Here is a 16,010-nt window from a genome sequence, read left to right on the forward strand (position 1 = left end):
CGTCATCAGCCTGTTTCAAGCTTAAAACCTCCACATTTCAGGCTCTATTGATCCAGGACGTCGTGAGAGAACAGAGAAGTTTCAGAAGAAGTCGGTTTCAGCATTTTATCCGGATATTCCACTGTTAAAGGAGATTTTTTTAATGAAAGACGTGCGGGCGGATTGCAGCGTCGGCTTGCAGCCGCCGCGACGCTCCGCCACAGGAAAAACACCTCTGTTGGAAGCCTTGAGGACAAGTTGGAACATCTCCAGCTGATAAACAATTTCTCATATACTCACTCCACTGAAAGCCATCAAAAGCCGCCTGGATTTTACAAATGGTTATCAACACGGAGGTGTTTTTCCTGTGCCGCCGCGCCGCGTCGGCTGCGTCCCCTTTCATTAAAAAAATCTCCTTTAACAGTGGAATATCCGGATAAAATGCTGAAACCGACTTCTTCTGAAACTTCTCTGTTCTCTCACGACGTCCTGGATCAATAGAGCCTGAAATGTGGAGGTTTTAAGCTTGAAACAGGCTGATGACGCTGCCTGAGAGCGCTGAGCGACGTCTCGCACCGTGAAAAGTCCTTAAAGCGACAGAATCACCTCAAAATCTCTCATCAGCCGTTAAAATTTTCACTGAAAACCAGCTTAATTTTTCGAACCATGTCCACTTCGATGTGTCTCACAGGTTTAGAAAAAATTTTGATCAAACAAAGCGCCAGTCTCTCAACAACTTCTCAGACAAAGGAATTCCGACGAGGGGCTGGACGACTCCTCCCACAAGGAGTGCTCACAGGCGAATGACGTCACCGACAGGCATGGAAAAACTCACGCATGCGCACGAGGGTTCAAGCATGTCTGACGTAAAAACATATGAATGAAATCCATATAGTTTTTGAAAAAAATAAAAAGGACCTATACTTTACGGACAGCCCTCGTATGTATATAAGTGACTGTGTATATGTATGTATATATTTATGTTTGTAAAGTATATACGTATCTACACTCAACAAAAATATAAACGCAACACTTTTGGTTTTGCTCCCATTTTGTATGAGATGAACTCAAAGATCTAAAACTTTTTCCACATACACAATATCACCATTTCCCTCAAATATTGTTCACAAACCAGTCTAAATCTGTGATAGTGAGCACTTCTCCTTTGCTGAGATAATCCATCCCACCTCACAGGTGTGCCATATCAAGAGATGCTGATTAGACACCATGATTAGTGCACAGGTGTGCCTTAGACTGTCCACAATAAAAGGCCACTCTGAAAGGTGCAGTTTTTTCACACAGCACAATGCCACAGATGTCGCAAGATTTGAGGCAGCGTGCAATTGGCAAGCTGACAGCAGGAATGTCAACCAGAGCTGTTGCTCGTGTATTGAATGTTCATTTCTCTACCATAAGCCGTCTCCAAAGGCATTTCAGAGAATTTGGCAGTACATCCAACCATGCATATATGTTTTTTTTTTATTTCTGTTTTGTTTTGTTTTTTTTTGTTTTTTTTTGTTGTTTGGTTTTTTGTGGTAGCTTCAGCATTTTTGTAACTTCTGGTACAGATGCCCTACTGCTCATACATTCCTTCCTAATATATATATATATATATATATATATATATATATATATATATATATATATATATATATATATATATATATATATATATATGTATATGTATATGTGTGTGTGTGTGTGTGTGTGCATGCATATATAAGTTTTTTTTTACCCAAAAAAATAACCACAGCCTTAATAAAGGCCAACTTATCCTTTAATATAAGATTTCAAATATCAACCAAATAAACTGGTGTATCAGGTATGTTAGTTGCTTGAGTTTGCCAGGTTCCTCAAATATTTTAAGTTGAAGGACCTCTGGTTTTGCAGTGCAGCTGTTACATATTCATATTAAAAGAGACGCAGGCAGTCGGTGTCGTAGGTAACGTCACATCTCTGTCTTCAGTCTTTTACGCACACGAACAATTTACTTGCGTTTCCATTTACGCATCCAGTTTTCTTGCGCACTTGCCTTCCAGGTTATTATAAATTGGATTTAATGAATGTAATTTTTCTTTCGATGTTTTTTTAATGAGGCGAAGTATGGATTTCAAAACCTGATTCGGTCTTTTCCTGCTGGAATAACGTGTTTTTGAGTGTTTTTACGCACGGCCTTCTTGTGTGTGGACGGCAGCACATCACTGCGAAAGTTTTTATTTTGTTTTTGCAGTTGTTTGAACTGTACTTTTTTTTTTTAATATATAGGTGTTCAGTCTTTCTGGTTTCTCAAAGAACCCTGAGTATCACATCTCTCCTGTGGCTGCACCTTTAATAGCCACACAGATCCTCAGCTCTTTTCTCAGTGTCGCCGGCTGGGATGCGCGCGGTGTTGTGGAGGCTCCGCGCATTTTGTGGCTCCAGAGAAGTTTCCGTATTCTAGGTAACGATCCGGCCGACATGCTGCCTCTTTGTGTCGTGTTGCTGCTGGTTTTTCCCGCTGCGGTCTTGGTGGCCGCGCATGGCGCAGGAGAGCTCCAGGGATTCTCTTTTCCCGGCGGGAGCGCAGGCTTCGACACGGCAGGTACGTGCGTAAAGATGGTAAAACGAGCCGGCGAGGGCCAGAGTGGAACAGAAGCAGCTTTTCTGCTATCAGAATCAAATTATTAAAGGGGCTGATATTTTCCACACTTTGATAAAGTTACTACAGGCCACCACGTGTTATTATCTCCGCCAAGGAGGTAATGCTTTTACTGGTGTTTATTTGTTTGCAGGATAACTCAGAAAGTACTGAACGGAATTCATTCTCAACAGTGTGACCACCTTAATGCCAAACATGTAGTATGAGGTGCAGTGAAATAAAGACAGACACTGTGTAACACGATTTTTGTTCCTGGCAAATAAGTGTCTTTTTCCAACTACATTTGTTGCAAAACAATAGAAAAAGCCCATTTTTCATTCCAGACTTTGGTTTTTGGGCTGCACAGCAATTTTATCCCCTCAAAACAGCTATTTTGACAATTTTCTGACTTTTTCACAATAAAACTAAAATATGGAACATAACTGCAGCAAGGTTTATTTTCAAACATTTGAAAACAATTTTACAAAGTTAGAAATGAAGTTTTCCTTGATTTTCGAATGTGCAAGGAATCACTTTCCCTAATCAGACCCCAAATGTAGTCCCCCATCATGTTTTCATTGTAAGATCCCTGATATCTGTGTTCAAAGTCCATTATGTCTTGGTGGAAGCGCTCCCCATGTTCTTCTGAGTATGCAACCATGTTGTCCTTGAAGTTGTCAAGGTGAGCATCCAGAATGTGGACCTTCAGTGAATCCTACAGCCCATTTGGCCATAGTTTCTCACCAAAGTCTCAACCAGTTCCACATAATTGTCAGCCTTGTGGTTGCCCAGAAACCCATGGACATCAACAAAACTTTTCCATGCCTCCTGTTCCTTTGCTGTAGTTTCTTTGGAAATTCAGGGCACTCTATGATTTTCTTGACTTGTGGTCCAATGAAAACAAACTATCTGTAATGTCACAGTCCACTTCACTGTTCTCCCCATCTTCTGATTCAGTGCTTTCTTCTTCTGATGGTTGTTTTCTTTCTGGAGGTGAAGGTACAGGAAGCTCAGCACTATGTGGCACTGGTGCAATGGAAGATGGAATGTCAGGATAAGGAATAGCAGGTGCATTCTTCCCACTTCGGCGTTTGGAAGGAACCACCATGCAGAAGTAGCAGTTGGTTGAATGATTAGTGGGTTCACGCCATATTCTTGGAACAGCAAACTTCATTGCTCTCTTTTCTCCTCTGTACCATCCTGCAAAAAGAGTGAAAATATTTGTTTAATGACTGACCATTCAACATTTGTTGTTGTTGTCCATTCTGCTACTCCTGTTTTGCGTTCGGGGTCGCCACAGTGGATACAACCAGATCCGCATTGATATATGGCACAGGTTTGACGCCGGATGCCCTTCCTGACACAACTAAACACACACAGCTGCTGGTGTTCCAAAGAGGTCTCCCATCCAAGTACTAACCAGGTCCCGCACTGCTTAGCTTCTGAGATCTGACGGGATCAGGCTTACACAGAGCAGATCAGCTGCGACTGACCATTCAATATTTACCATACAATATTTTATACAATATAATATAATACAATATACAATATTTCAACAAAACATAACTTTCTCACCTTCAAGTGTTTTCTTGCAATATTCACAAGCTAAGTGAGGTGCCCAATTCTTATCTTGGTCTCCAACTGGCATTCCAAAATAAGCTTTGTAGGCTTCAAACATTTTGCTGGATGCTGTCACAGAAAACTTGTTTGCTCTTTTCTTGATGAACTGGCCACAGATATAGCAGAATATATCTGGAGAATGATTGCCGCCTCTTGATGCCATCTCTCTTCTTCTGGTGTATCTTCTCAGGTAGTCCGAGCTTGACTGAATGCTGGCCTATGAACCCCTGTTTAAATATTTGTCATGTAACACCCCAGAACTTTCTCAGTCTTTCATGATGGTATTCTGGAATCTTCTTGATCTCTTAAGAATATTCTTCACTGTTCTACAGATTTCTGGTATTTTCTAGAAAGTTCCATGAGATTCTTGTGGGTTTTCTCAATGATACTAGAACATTTTTTGGTATTCTACACATTTCTGGAATGTTCCACAAGGTTGTTTAATTTTCTTTGATTAAAGAGTGAAATATTCATGAACAAAGGAGATTCTTCAAACCTCAGTAAATTACTCTCCTGTTCTTGAACGTTCTTGCTCAAGCTGTACAAATAAGGAAGGTTTTCATAAATATAATTGCTTTGTCAACATTGTATTATGTTTGAAATGATGTTTGAACCCTTTTGACATGATCACAAAAAGAAAATATGATGACCACAACTCTGACAAATGGATTTAACTTTTCCAGAAATTAGTAGTGACCACTCAGTGAATGCGAAAACTGGGTAATTTGCAATTTCATTGTCCTAACCACAAAACCAAAGTTTGGAGGTCAAGACCACTCTTTTCTCTTTTGATTGGTTGTGAAGAAATGGGAAATTATGGTTTTAACCCAGGAACTAGACAAAAGTGAAAATTTCTTACTTCATTACTCAAAAAGATCAAGAAAACTTAGTCTTATTTTTGACATACTAGAGCGATTGATTTGCCATCCTGACTATAATAAAATCAAAACACATTTAGTCAATTTTAATGCAGATTTTTTTTTTTTTTTAGAGGAAACAAACACACTTGTCTTCCACTTTTCAAGCGGAAGAAAAGGGTTTGCTGATTGTGTCCTTACAGATATAAGAAGCTAAAACAACATATTGTAGAAACAATTAGCATTTTTAAATCTTTATGGTTATGCTCAAAAACATTTCTAGCACTTTGGAAATTTTAGACATTTTATTTTTGTAAGTTTGATCAGAAGTCTCACTTTTTCAGGTGACTTTTTTATTTTAACCATCAACTTGAATGACAGCTCACCATGGAAAAATGGTTAAATGTAAAAGGTAGCATTGTTTAGGATGTCATTGTAGACATACAACAGGTTTTTAATCATGAAAATAGGTGTTGGATGCTCATAGTGTTACATTTATAACATCTTTATAACATTTACTGTTATGTAAAGTGTAGTGTTATGTAAAAAAAAAAAAAACTTAAGTGACAATGACAAGAATGAGGCCAACAATGATGACTATGATGATAAGAATAAAAACAATGATAAATAGAAACAATAACAGTGATGACAACAAGGACAACTATTATAACAATGATAGTAATAATTCAATTAAATTTATTGATATAGCACCAAATCACAATATACGTCACCCCAAGGTGCTTTACAAGCATAAGGGCTGTCCTTACTGACCTCCCTGAGCAAACACATGGCCAACAGTGGTCAGCAAAATCTCCCTCACGTTTTTTGAGGAAGAAAACTCAAGCAGACCAGACTCACAGGGGTGACCCGCTGCTTTGGCCACTCAAACAACAACAAAGATAAAAATAAACAAAGTACAACACAGAGTTTTCAAACATGCAAAACAAGAACAGAAAAAGTCAGATTATAGTTCATTGGCAGTTGTCGCCTAAAAATCTTCCCAGATGGCAAAGAACATTCATATGCAGATTGGTCAAGCTTCTTCCTCAGACAGGCTGCATCCTTAGACAAGGGACCAATAGCTCCACTCTGCCACAACCATCAGTGAAAGCTGCAACAATAATGATAGAGAGAATCACAACAATGATAACAAAGACAAATATAGCAGTAATGATTGCAGATTTGAGAATAGTAACAATGACAGCTGTAACAAAGTCAATGGCAAGAGTAATAAAATCAAAGATAATAGCAACAATTACAAGACACATAGAGTAATATAACAACAATAACAAGGATGATAAGGATAACAATGACATCAATAATGTGGATGACAAACACAATAAGAAAGGCAATTTCAGTTGCACAATGGTGGGCACAGTTCTGATAATCCGATAACCAATAATTATCGAAGATAATGTTTTCATCATCGGATTGTCTTTTTAGATAACTTTGAAAACCATTATCGGACAAATTATCTTGCGATAAATTTTTGTCTAGACCGATAATGTGGTAAATAAAGCTGAACAGCTACAAATAGTTATAAAACTTAAAATCACTTGAGCACCTACCTGTTAAATGTTTTGTAGCTGTTGTGTTGGTCTACCCTCTGCAAAACAGAGAAGAGCTGCTTTAAGAAGAAACCGCTCTATCCTCTGCAGGCAAAGGAGAATTGTAGCTCACAGCAGCTCCCATTGAAAATAACAGAGAGACAGCCTGTGATTCTCGCATGTTTACATAAAATAAACACAATAACAACATCTATAATCCCAGAGAATATATTCACGAGCATTTTAGGCACAATATAAAAATAGTTTTATGTTGTGATGTTAATGGTGTTGTCTGTGTGCAGCGATTAAAGTGCAGCGTGATCATAGCGTCTCAATGCAGTTCTCAGTGTTACTGAGATCTCGCAGCACAGCAAACTCTCCGAGGTTTTGCGGGATTTGAAATGTCAATAGGGTGAATAGCCAACATTTATGTGTCAAGACAATATTAAGTGCACGTTTTACAATATAATAAAATGAGCGCACATTCTCTCCACATGCAAAACATTTTGCGATGACACTTCCAGGGCTCCGTAAAAATGCCTGTTTTTACAAATAAAAAAATGGAATATTTTACAAAAGCACATTTATCTGTAAACACCAACACACGACACACGTCACATTAACGTGTTGGTTTAAAAAATGAATGACTGAACCAATCAGTGTTTAGCAGAGGCACATTTTACCCAGAATCCTTTGCGATCTGTTTGTGTTTGTTACAAAACCTTAGAATTAGTGCATTATTCAACATTAAAAGATATATGTTATATTTTAACTTTGTACAAATGACAGAATTGACATTAATGGAGTTATTCTATTGGTATTAATGTTATTTATAAATCAAAACCATAAGTCAGCACTGCTTAATTTTCCAAGACCTCCGCCTGACCGGAACGTTGTGATTGGGTAGAGAGCTGGGCTTTGTGGCTGCTCCCAGCTGGCTTCTGTGCTGGAAGTCATGTAGTAAACAAGAGCTTCCAGCAGGGGGCAAGATGTTCAAAGACAAAGTGTGGGCTCATTGTTTGGGTCTGTTGTTGCTTTTGATGCTACCAGAAGCGATCATGGTGTTAAAACTCAAATTCAGTTTATTAGTAGTTGCAAATGTACCAGAGACAATACTGGAATTTATTGGTTATCTGTAACTTCCGATACATTTTTGGGTGGTTTATCGTTTTATCTTTATCAAAGATAACTTTTCAGTTATCTGATTATCTGTTATCGAAGTTAATTTTTTGGTTATCTGTGCCCGCCACTGCAGTTGCAACATTGAGAATAATAATGACAGTAACCATAATAACAAAGTCAATGGCAATAGCAACAAAGTCAGTAAAAATAGGAACAAGACACATGCAATAAAAGAACACCAATAACAATGACAAGAAGAATAACAGTAATAACATCAAAGATAATGACAACAGAAACAATAACAATGGCAAATATAGCTGCAAGTAGCGATTGTCGAGGTCCAAGCCCTGTTTGCGCATTTCGAACTGTACAAGTAATGGCTGTGGCAAATCTCCCTGTCTGTGTATCCTAAAAAAAAAAATTGTGAGTAGTGGGTGCCTTGACGACGCGATGTGACAAGTTTCATTGCTGTCACACTAACAATGTCTGAGCAAAATAGGTATTAGTGATGAGTAGGAATACATCAAAATGGCTGCAAAGCAACAAAATGGAAGTAGGTGGGGCCAACATGGATAGATGCGCCTGAGCGCAAGAACTGCAATTCTAAGATGTAGGATTCAGTAGTTATTGCCAAACATCTATTGCAGTGGTTGTAGCCCCCCCAGGTGGAGAAGGACCAAAGGTATCCAAAAAAAGAAGTTTAATTGTACGGCTCATGGTTCAAGAGTTATTAGCCAAAAGGTAAACGTGGTTATTATAACACCACCATGAGGGTGGTGGTGGTAATTTTTAAAATTTGAGTAGCAGTGGTAATTTTGGATCTACTTGCTAAGTTTGGTTTTTCTAACCCATGGTGGGCTTGGACCTCTAATAACTGAAGTAACAAAATCAACAAGAGCAGCAACAAAATCAATGACAATAGAAAATCAATGACAAATCAGTCGGGGAGGTCATGGTCTAGTGACTAATCAGATCAGAGGATCCTTGGTTCAAAACCCGGCTAGACCAGAAAATCGCAAAGGGTCCTTGGGAAAGGTCCTTAACAGTGTTGCCACAGTTACTTTGAAAAAGTAATCCAATTACTGATTACTGATTACTCCTTGAAAAAGTAACTTAGTTACTTTACTGATTACTCAATTGTAAAAGTAACTAAGTTAGATTACTAGTTACTTTTTTAGTTACTTTTCCCAGCTGCCGACAACAACACTCTGCCACTTCAACATGACAATGATACCTGTTTTGCCAAAAGTTACTTTATAGTCACCCTTTCTTGACTTCAATGAAAATAAATACTTGTTTTATAAAAAGTAAAATAAAGACCTCTTTCTTGACCTCATATTTAACTGTTGACAGCACTGTAACAGTAAAACTTGCAATTTCGAACCTACATTGTTTATAAATGTAACTATTAAATTCATTCTAGCATTTTTCTAACATTTAAATTCTCTCTAAATATTTTACTTGTAGAAATTAATATTATTTTAAGTAGTATTAGTAGTTGTAGTAAAAAAAGGCTTCAAAACTGGACCTTTAATCTAGGGGTGTTGTGAGGGGGGCACATCCCTCCCCCACGCCCCCATTCCATCTGGATTCGCCCCTACTTTGGCGTTTGAGCACAAAGAATGGATAACATTTAACAGGTGTGTGCCTTTCCAAATCAGATCCACTCAACTGAATTTACCCCAGGTGAACTCCAATTAAGCTGTAGAAACATCTCAAGGATGATCAGTGGAAACAGGATCCAATTGAGCTCAATTTTGAGCTTCATGGCAAAAGCTGTGAATACTTACTGTGTTTACATGTGATTTCTTAGTTGTTGTTTTTTTTATTTTTAATAGATTCCAAAAATCTAAGAAAAAAACAAACTTTTTTCACATTGTCATTATGAATGAATGAATGAATGAATTTATTCGGCACGCACACACAAATCCGAAAGAACAGAAACATACAAATAACATGAATATTATATAAACAAAGCCTGTGAGTCCGAAAGGGTGTGGGCAGAAGCAAAGCTTATCAACGCCCACCCCTGCTAGTACAAGTCCAACAATTCTAACAGTCTTAATAACATAAACACAAATTCACAGCACAATACATATCAACACACAGACATACACTTCAATATTCAATTACACTTCAATTCATGTACACAATACTCAACACAATATGTCATATATGGTACCATCAGAGAATGATATGAGGTAAGTAACCCTTCTTGCAGCAGTGCATCTTTGGTTTATACAGAATGGCAATAGTTTTTGACAATTTCGATTTGACATAATTTATATGTGATTTCCAGCTAAGTTTATTATCAATTACAACCAGTGCTTAATTTGTAAAGTGGGAGGTCCCGGAGCGCAGAGGATGGGTGGCTCCGGTGCAGAAAAACGAAAGGGGGGGGGGGGGGGGGTTGCGAATTACGCTGTGCACCACACCGAAAATAAACTGGGCGTGTATTGCCGCGTTCACACCGGGCGCGACGTGAGCGACTGCAGCCACAGGTTGCCATGTAATCCCTATGTAAGGACGCGTTTTGGCGCCAAACCGCAACGCGAGTGAAGCGATTTTGAGCATTTTGCATGTTTGTGGCACGATATTGCGTCACGTCACGTCGTGTTGCCCTCCTCCCCAAGTTGAAAAATCTGAAATTTTCGTCTCGTCGGACCGCGATGATCAATCAGGGACTGAATATGTAGTGATGTAGAGATGTCTGGAGTTTGACTGAGGATGTGAACATGTCCTGTCTCTGGTAGCAGCCTGTGAGCAGGACTTATGTCTCTTTTGTCCTTTATTTCACAATTATGAGAGAGTTTTTGGAGCGAGCAGCAGCCCCACAGCAGCGGGAGCGGAGTTTTTTTTTTACGTGCGCACGCGAGGGAATCACCCATGGAGATTATTTTACTTATTAACTACACAGATGTATAATAAAGCAAATGGTGACTGGTTTCTAAAGACAGTTATGACAGAGTTTTTTTGGGGGAAAGAGCGAGGAGCAGCCCCAGCAAACAGCGGAGTTTCGTTCTTTCTTTCTTTTTTTTTTTTTTTACGTGCGCGTGAGCGAATCGTCTGTGTGGACAATATTTTATTAATTAACTACACAGATGTATAATAAAACAAATGGTGACTGGTTTCTAAACACAATTATGACAGAGTTTTTGGGGGGAGGAGCGAGCTGCAGCAAGAAGCGGTGTTTCTTTTTTTTTTATTGTTTACATGTGCGCGCGTGAACGGGACAGTTGGTCCTCAAACTGGGTCCCACAGAGGCGGAAGCATCGCTTAAAGCAGCCGTCATCCAGATGCAGCTCCTGCAGCAAATAATGATACTCTCTGTATTGGGAGCTTTTCACAACAACTCGCTCCGTGTGAAAGGTCCGTCATGATGACTTGATGCCGAGCGAAATGGAAGCTCCTCCTATTTGATGACGCACCGGGGCGAATTTTCGCAGCAAAAGCAGAGCGACACACTGGGCGAAGGAGGTGCATCCGTCGCCACGTGACCCCCACGAATTTGTAGCGTCTGATCTCGGCATAATAAACGAAATCCGCAAAGTAGCGCTATTTTTTACACTTATTATAGATGTTTTAAGGCTGTAAAACCCCTCACTACACACTTTTCTCAAACAGGCATTAACATTTTCTCACTTTTCTCTCTTGTGTAAACACTGTCTTTTTTCTTCTGTGCGAGAAGATTATAAACAGACACACGCAGAACACAATGCGCGGCTCTCCCTTCACTCACTGCCTCCAGGGGTACGGATGCGGGACCCGCAAAGAATCCAAGTCCTCTCTCGGTGGCCACGGAGCTCTGCGGCTACGGTCAACATCCGGATCAAAACAGTGAGCGTAGCCTCTGGACCTGTTGCCAGATTTGGCGCAATTCTACACAGCAGACAAGAGGGTGGCAGTGTGATTGGCAGTGAGAGCAATCGCGGTGATTTTTTAAAATATTTTGTTAGTCAAGAGAGGTGGCGGATCACGGATCCAGTATAAATAGCTGGCAGAGCCAACGTCAGAGGTTCCGGAGCGCACGTCCGAGGTTCCGGAGTGCGCTCCGGCTTGCTCCCCCTCAAATTAAGCCCTGATTACAACACCTAAAAATTTGTTCTCTTTTACTAGCTCAATTTCCTTGTTTATGGTTAAATTTTTACATTTTTATTTCCAAATATTTCCAAATATAATACATTTGGTTTTCCCAAGGTGGAGTGACAACTTATTAGCGTCAAACCAAGCCTTAAACTTTTCCAGTTCTTTCTCCACCATGTCCAGAAGCTGTTCAAGATTATCACCACTGCAAAACACAGTGGTATCATCCGCAAAAAGGACACATCTCAGTGATCTCGACACCCAACTTATATCATTTATATACAATATAAACAACAAAGGACCCAACACTGAACCCTGCGGCACCCCACATGTGACTTCCCTGAGCTCAGTTTGTATTATTAAATTGAACATACTGAAATCTGCCCTGTAAATAACTAGTTATCCATTCATATGCCAGACCTCTGATTCCGTATTTCTGCAGTTTAGTTAATAATATTCCATGGTTAATCGTGTCAAATGCTTTCTGCAAAAAAAACAAAAAAAAAAAACACCTACTGTGTATTGTTTATTGTCAGTTGCAGTTGCTATACTTTCCACAAACTCCATCAAAGCCTGTGATGTAGTTCGAAACTTTCTGAATCCATATTGTTCTTCACTTATTATGTCCTGCTTCAATAAATAATCATTCAATCTTTTAGCAAATATTTTTTCCAAAATTTTAGAAAATTGTGGCAGGAGTGATATAGGTCTATAATTAGAAAAGGTGTGTTTGTTACCAGTTTTAAACAGAGGTATTACTTTGGTTATTTTCATTTGAGAGGGAAATTTACACGTACTAAGAGACATATTGCAAATGTAACTGAACGGTTTTACTATACAATCAATAATTTTTTTAATAAAGCCATATCCAAAATATTGAAATCAGTCGATTTCTTACTTTTTGAACCATGAACCAGATCAAGTGTTTCCCTTTGATCAGTACCACCAATAAACATTGAAACAGACTTGTTAAATGTTGAATTATTTACCCAGAAGTTATTAGTCGATGAATCAATTTTACTTGCAAGATTTTTACCCACATTAACGAAGTATTCGTTAAAGTGGTCAGCAATGGACTTGTTGTTATCAATTGTGATGTTGTTATTAATATGAAAAAATGAAGGATAATCTCTCTCTTATTTATTATACTCAACAAAAATATAAACGCAACACTTTTGGTTTTGCTCCCATTTTGTATGAGATGAACTCAAAGATCTAAAACGTTTTCCACATACACAATATCACCATTTCCCTCAAATATTGTTCACAAACCAGTCTAAATCTGTGATAGTGAGCACTTCTCCTTTGCTGAGATAATCCATCCCACCTCACAGGTGTGCCATATCAAGATGCTGATTAGACACCATGATTAGTGCACAGGTGTGCCTTAGACTGTCCACAATAAAAGGCCACTCTGAAAGGTGCAGTTTTGTTTTATTGGGGGGGGGGGGGGGGATACCAGTCAGTATCTGGTGTGACCACCATTTTCCTCATGCAGTGCAACACATCTCCTTCGCATAGAGTTGATCAGGTTGTCAATTGTGGCCTGTGGAATGTTGGTCCAGTCCTCTTCAATGGCTGTTCGAAGTTGCTGGATATTGGCAGGAACTGGTACACGCTGTCGTATACGCCGGTCCAGAGCATCCCAAACATGCTCAATGGGTGACATGTCTGGTGAGTATGCCGGCCATGCAAGAACTGGGACATTTTCAGCTTCCAAGAATTGTGTACAGATCCTTGCAACATGGGGCCGTGCATTATCCTGCTGCAACATGAGGTGATGTTCTTGGATGTATGGCACAACAATGGGCCTCAGGATCTCGTCATGGTATCTCTGTGCATTCAAAATGCCATCAATAAAATGCACCTGTGTTCTTCGTCCATAACAGACGCCTGCCCATACCATAACCCCACCGCCACCATGGGCCACTCGATCCACAACATTGACATCAGAAAACCGCTTACCCACACGACACCACACACGCTGTCTGCCATCTGCCCTGGACAGTGTGAACCGGGATTCATCCGTGAAGAGAACACCTCTCCAACGTGCCAAACACCAGCAAATGTGAGCATTTTCCCACTCAAGTCGGTTATGACGATGAACTGGAGTCAGGTCGAGAGCCCGATGAGGACGACGAGCATGCAGATGAGCTTCCCTGAGACGGTTTCTGACAGTTTGTGCAGAAATTCTTTGGTTATGCAAACCGATTGTTTCAACAGCTGTCCGAGTGGCTGGTCTCAGACGATCTTGGAGGTGAACATGCTGGATGTGGAGGTCCTGGGCTGGTGTGGTTACACGTGGTCTTCGGTTGTGAGGCTGGTTGGATGTACTGCCAAATTCTCTGAAATGCCTTTGGAGACGGCTTATGGTAGAGAAATGAACATTCAATACACGAGCAACAGCTCTGGTTGACATTCCTGCTGTCAGCATGCCAATTGCACACTCCCTCAAATCTTGCGACATCTGTGGCATTGTGCTGTGTGATAAAACTGCACCTTTCAGAGTGGCTTTTTATTGTGGGCAGTCTAAGGCACACCTGTGCACTAATCATGGTGTCTAATCAGCATCTTGATATGGCACACCTGTGAGGTGGTATGGATTATCTCAGCAAAGGAGAAGTGCTCAAAGGTGTCAATATTTGCCCCAGGAGCTCTGTAAATGCCATGCTTTTGGAGGTTATAAATGTAATTTCTACGGTAACACATTCCATGATGTTGTCCACTGAAAATGACAAGTTGTTAACTAATTTACAATTGTAATCTGATCGTACATACAATGCAACGCCTCCGCCCCTTCTCGTCTGCCTATTAAGCAGGAACAGTTCGTAACCATCAAGATATACTAGATCTTTATTATCCTCAGTTAACCATGTTTCTGAAATTACAATAACTGAAAAACTTTTTTTGGATGTTTTCAAGCAATCATTAATACTGGATGTATTATGAGAAAGACTTCTACTGTTGAAATGTATAATTGAAAAATCTTCATCGTTGATTTTATAATCTTTGAATTGTTCTTCTTTGAAATATTTGCACTGTCGCACGATATTCTCACAATAAAAGGAATCTGGATCATTATCAGATTCGTAGGGGCGGTTAGCAGAATTATTATAATTAAATGTTTCTAGGCAGAGCTCCTGGGCAGAAATAAACAGATCGTTTTTTTGGTCATTATATCCCCCTTGTCTCCGGGTGTAGATGATGTGGATGAATAGGTTGCTCCAGTCTGTCTCATGGTGCTGTGTTGTGTTTGAGTCCTCATACCTTATTGTTCATATTTGTCCAGCTCCTCGATGTTTCTAATTACTATGACTTTTGCTTGTTCAGGCATTCCGTTCAATTTAATGAATATTTTACAGTTTGAAGTCCATGTGTGTTGTATTTTTCCCTGTTTCTTTAAGAAGTGTGCTTTTCTCGCAATGTCGGCGTTTCGCTTGGTCAGATGTTCATTGATGAAAACGTTTGACCCTTTCAATTTTCTTCTTTGTTTTAACTGTGCGGTTTTGTGTTTTCTGTTAATAAATCTCATGATGACGGCTCGTTTGTCACCGTCATCTCTCCGGGGCAGAGGGTGGCACGCTTCAATATTGCTCAAATCCATTTCTATACCTTTGGATTGAAGGAAGTCAGCCACCTGTTGCTCCACAGAGCTTACCTCCTGCTCACTGGGCTCCCCTCCGCTCTCATCTATCACCGCCCGTGCATAGGACCGTGGTTTGATGTAAAGACCTGTGATGATGACATCATTAATTCTGGTGTATTGTTCCAATTCAGCCACTCGATTTTCCAAATGAACCAGATGCTGGTCTTTCTCGGCGTTCTGGAGCCATAACGCCTTTACCTCCTCCACCAGATCCATGATTGATTTCTGCTGCAGTTTCACAACAGAAATCTCCTCCGATAAAAAGTCCAGAGACTTTTTAATGTCATCACCCTCCTCTGCCGTCAGAACCTTCTTAGGCCCCATGGTCGTTGCTTGTTGGCAATCGCCGATGTTATCTGCCTGTGTTGTTGGTCACCGTGAGCCGGGATGAATCTGTGCTGCACTGGTGGCGCGCAGCCTTGGTGTATCCGCGCTGATAGGTCCGCAGTTGCTGCTCGAGGCCTCGGGGAAGCTGCGCTCGTGACCTGCGGCTTCAGTGATCTTTCCTCCTGCTGCTGATCTTTCCAGAAAAGCCTCAC

General features: G+C 40.1%; 2 protein-coding genes across 2 annotated transcripts in view; both read left to right on the forward strand.

Moving 5' to 3' along the window:
- Positions 1-346, forward strand: part of LOC117525609 (recombining binding protein suppressor of hairless-like) — a 29,751-nt gene extending 29,405 nt beyond the window's left edge. The window contains exon 11 of the transcript XR_004565100.1: positions 336-346. The gene's annotated coding sequence lies outside the window, so the exon portion shown is untranslated. The remainder of the gene's footprint in view (positions 1-335) is intronic.
- A 1,799-nt stretch (positions 347-2,145) lies between these two features.
- LOC117526849 (stromal interaction molecule 2-like) overlaps positions 2,146-16,010 on the forward strand; it is a 42,061-nt gene continuing 28,196 nt past the window's right edge. The window contains 1 exon segment of the mRNA XM_034188927.1: positions 2,146-2,560. Within this exon segment, the coding sequence (XP_034044818.1) occupies positions 2,437-2,560 (124 nt within the window). The 5' untranslated portion in view covers positions 2,146-2,436.

The sequence above is a fragment of the Thalassophryne amazonica genome, chromosome 15 (genome assembly GCF_902500255.1).
Source record: "Thalassophryne amazonica chromosome 15, fThaAma1.1, whole genome shotgun sequence".
In the NCBI taxonomy this organism is placed as follows: Eukaryota; Metazoa; Chordata; class Actinopteri; order Batrachoidiformes; family Batrachoididae; genus Thalassophryne; species Thalassophryne amazonica.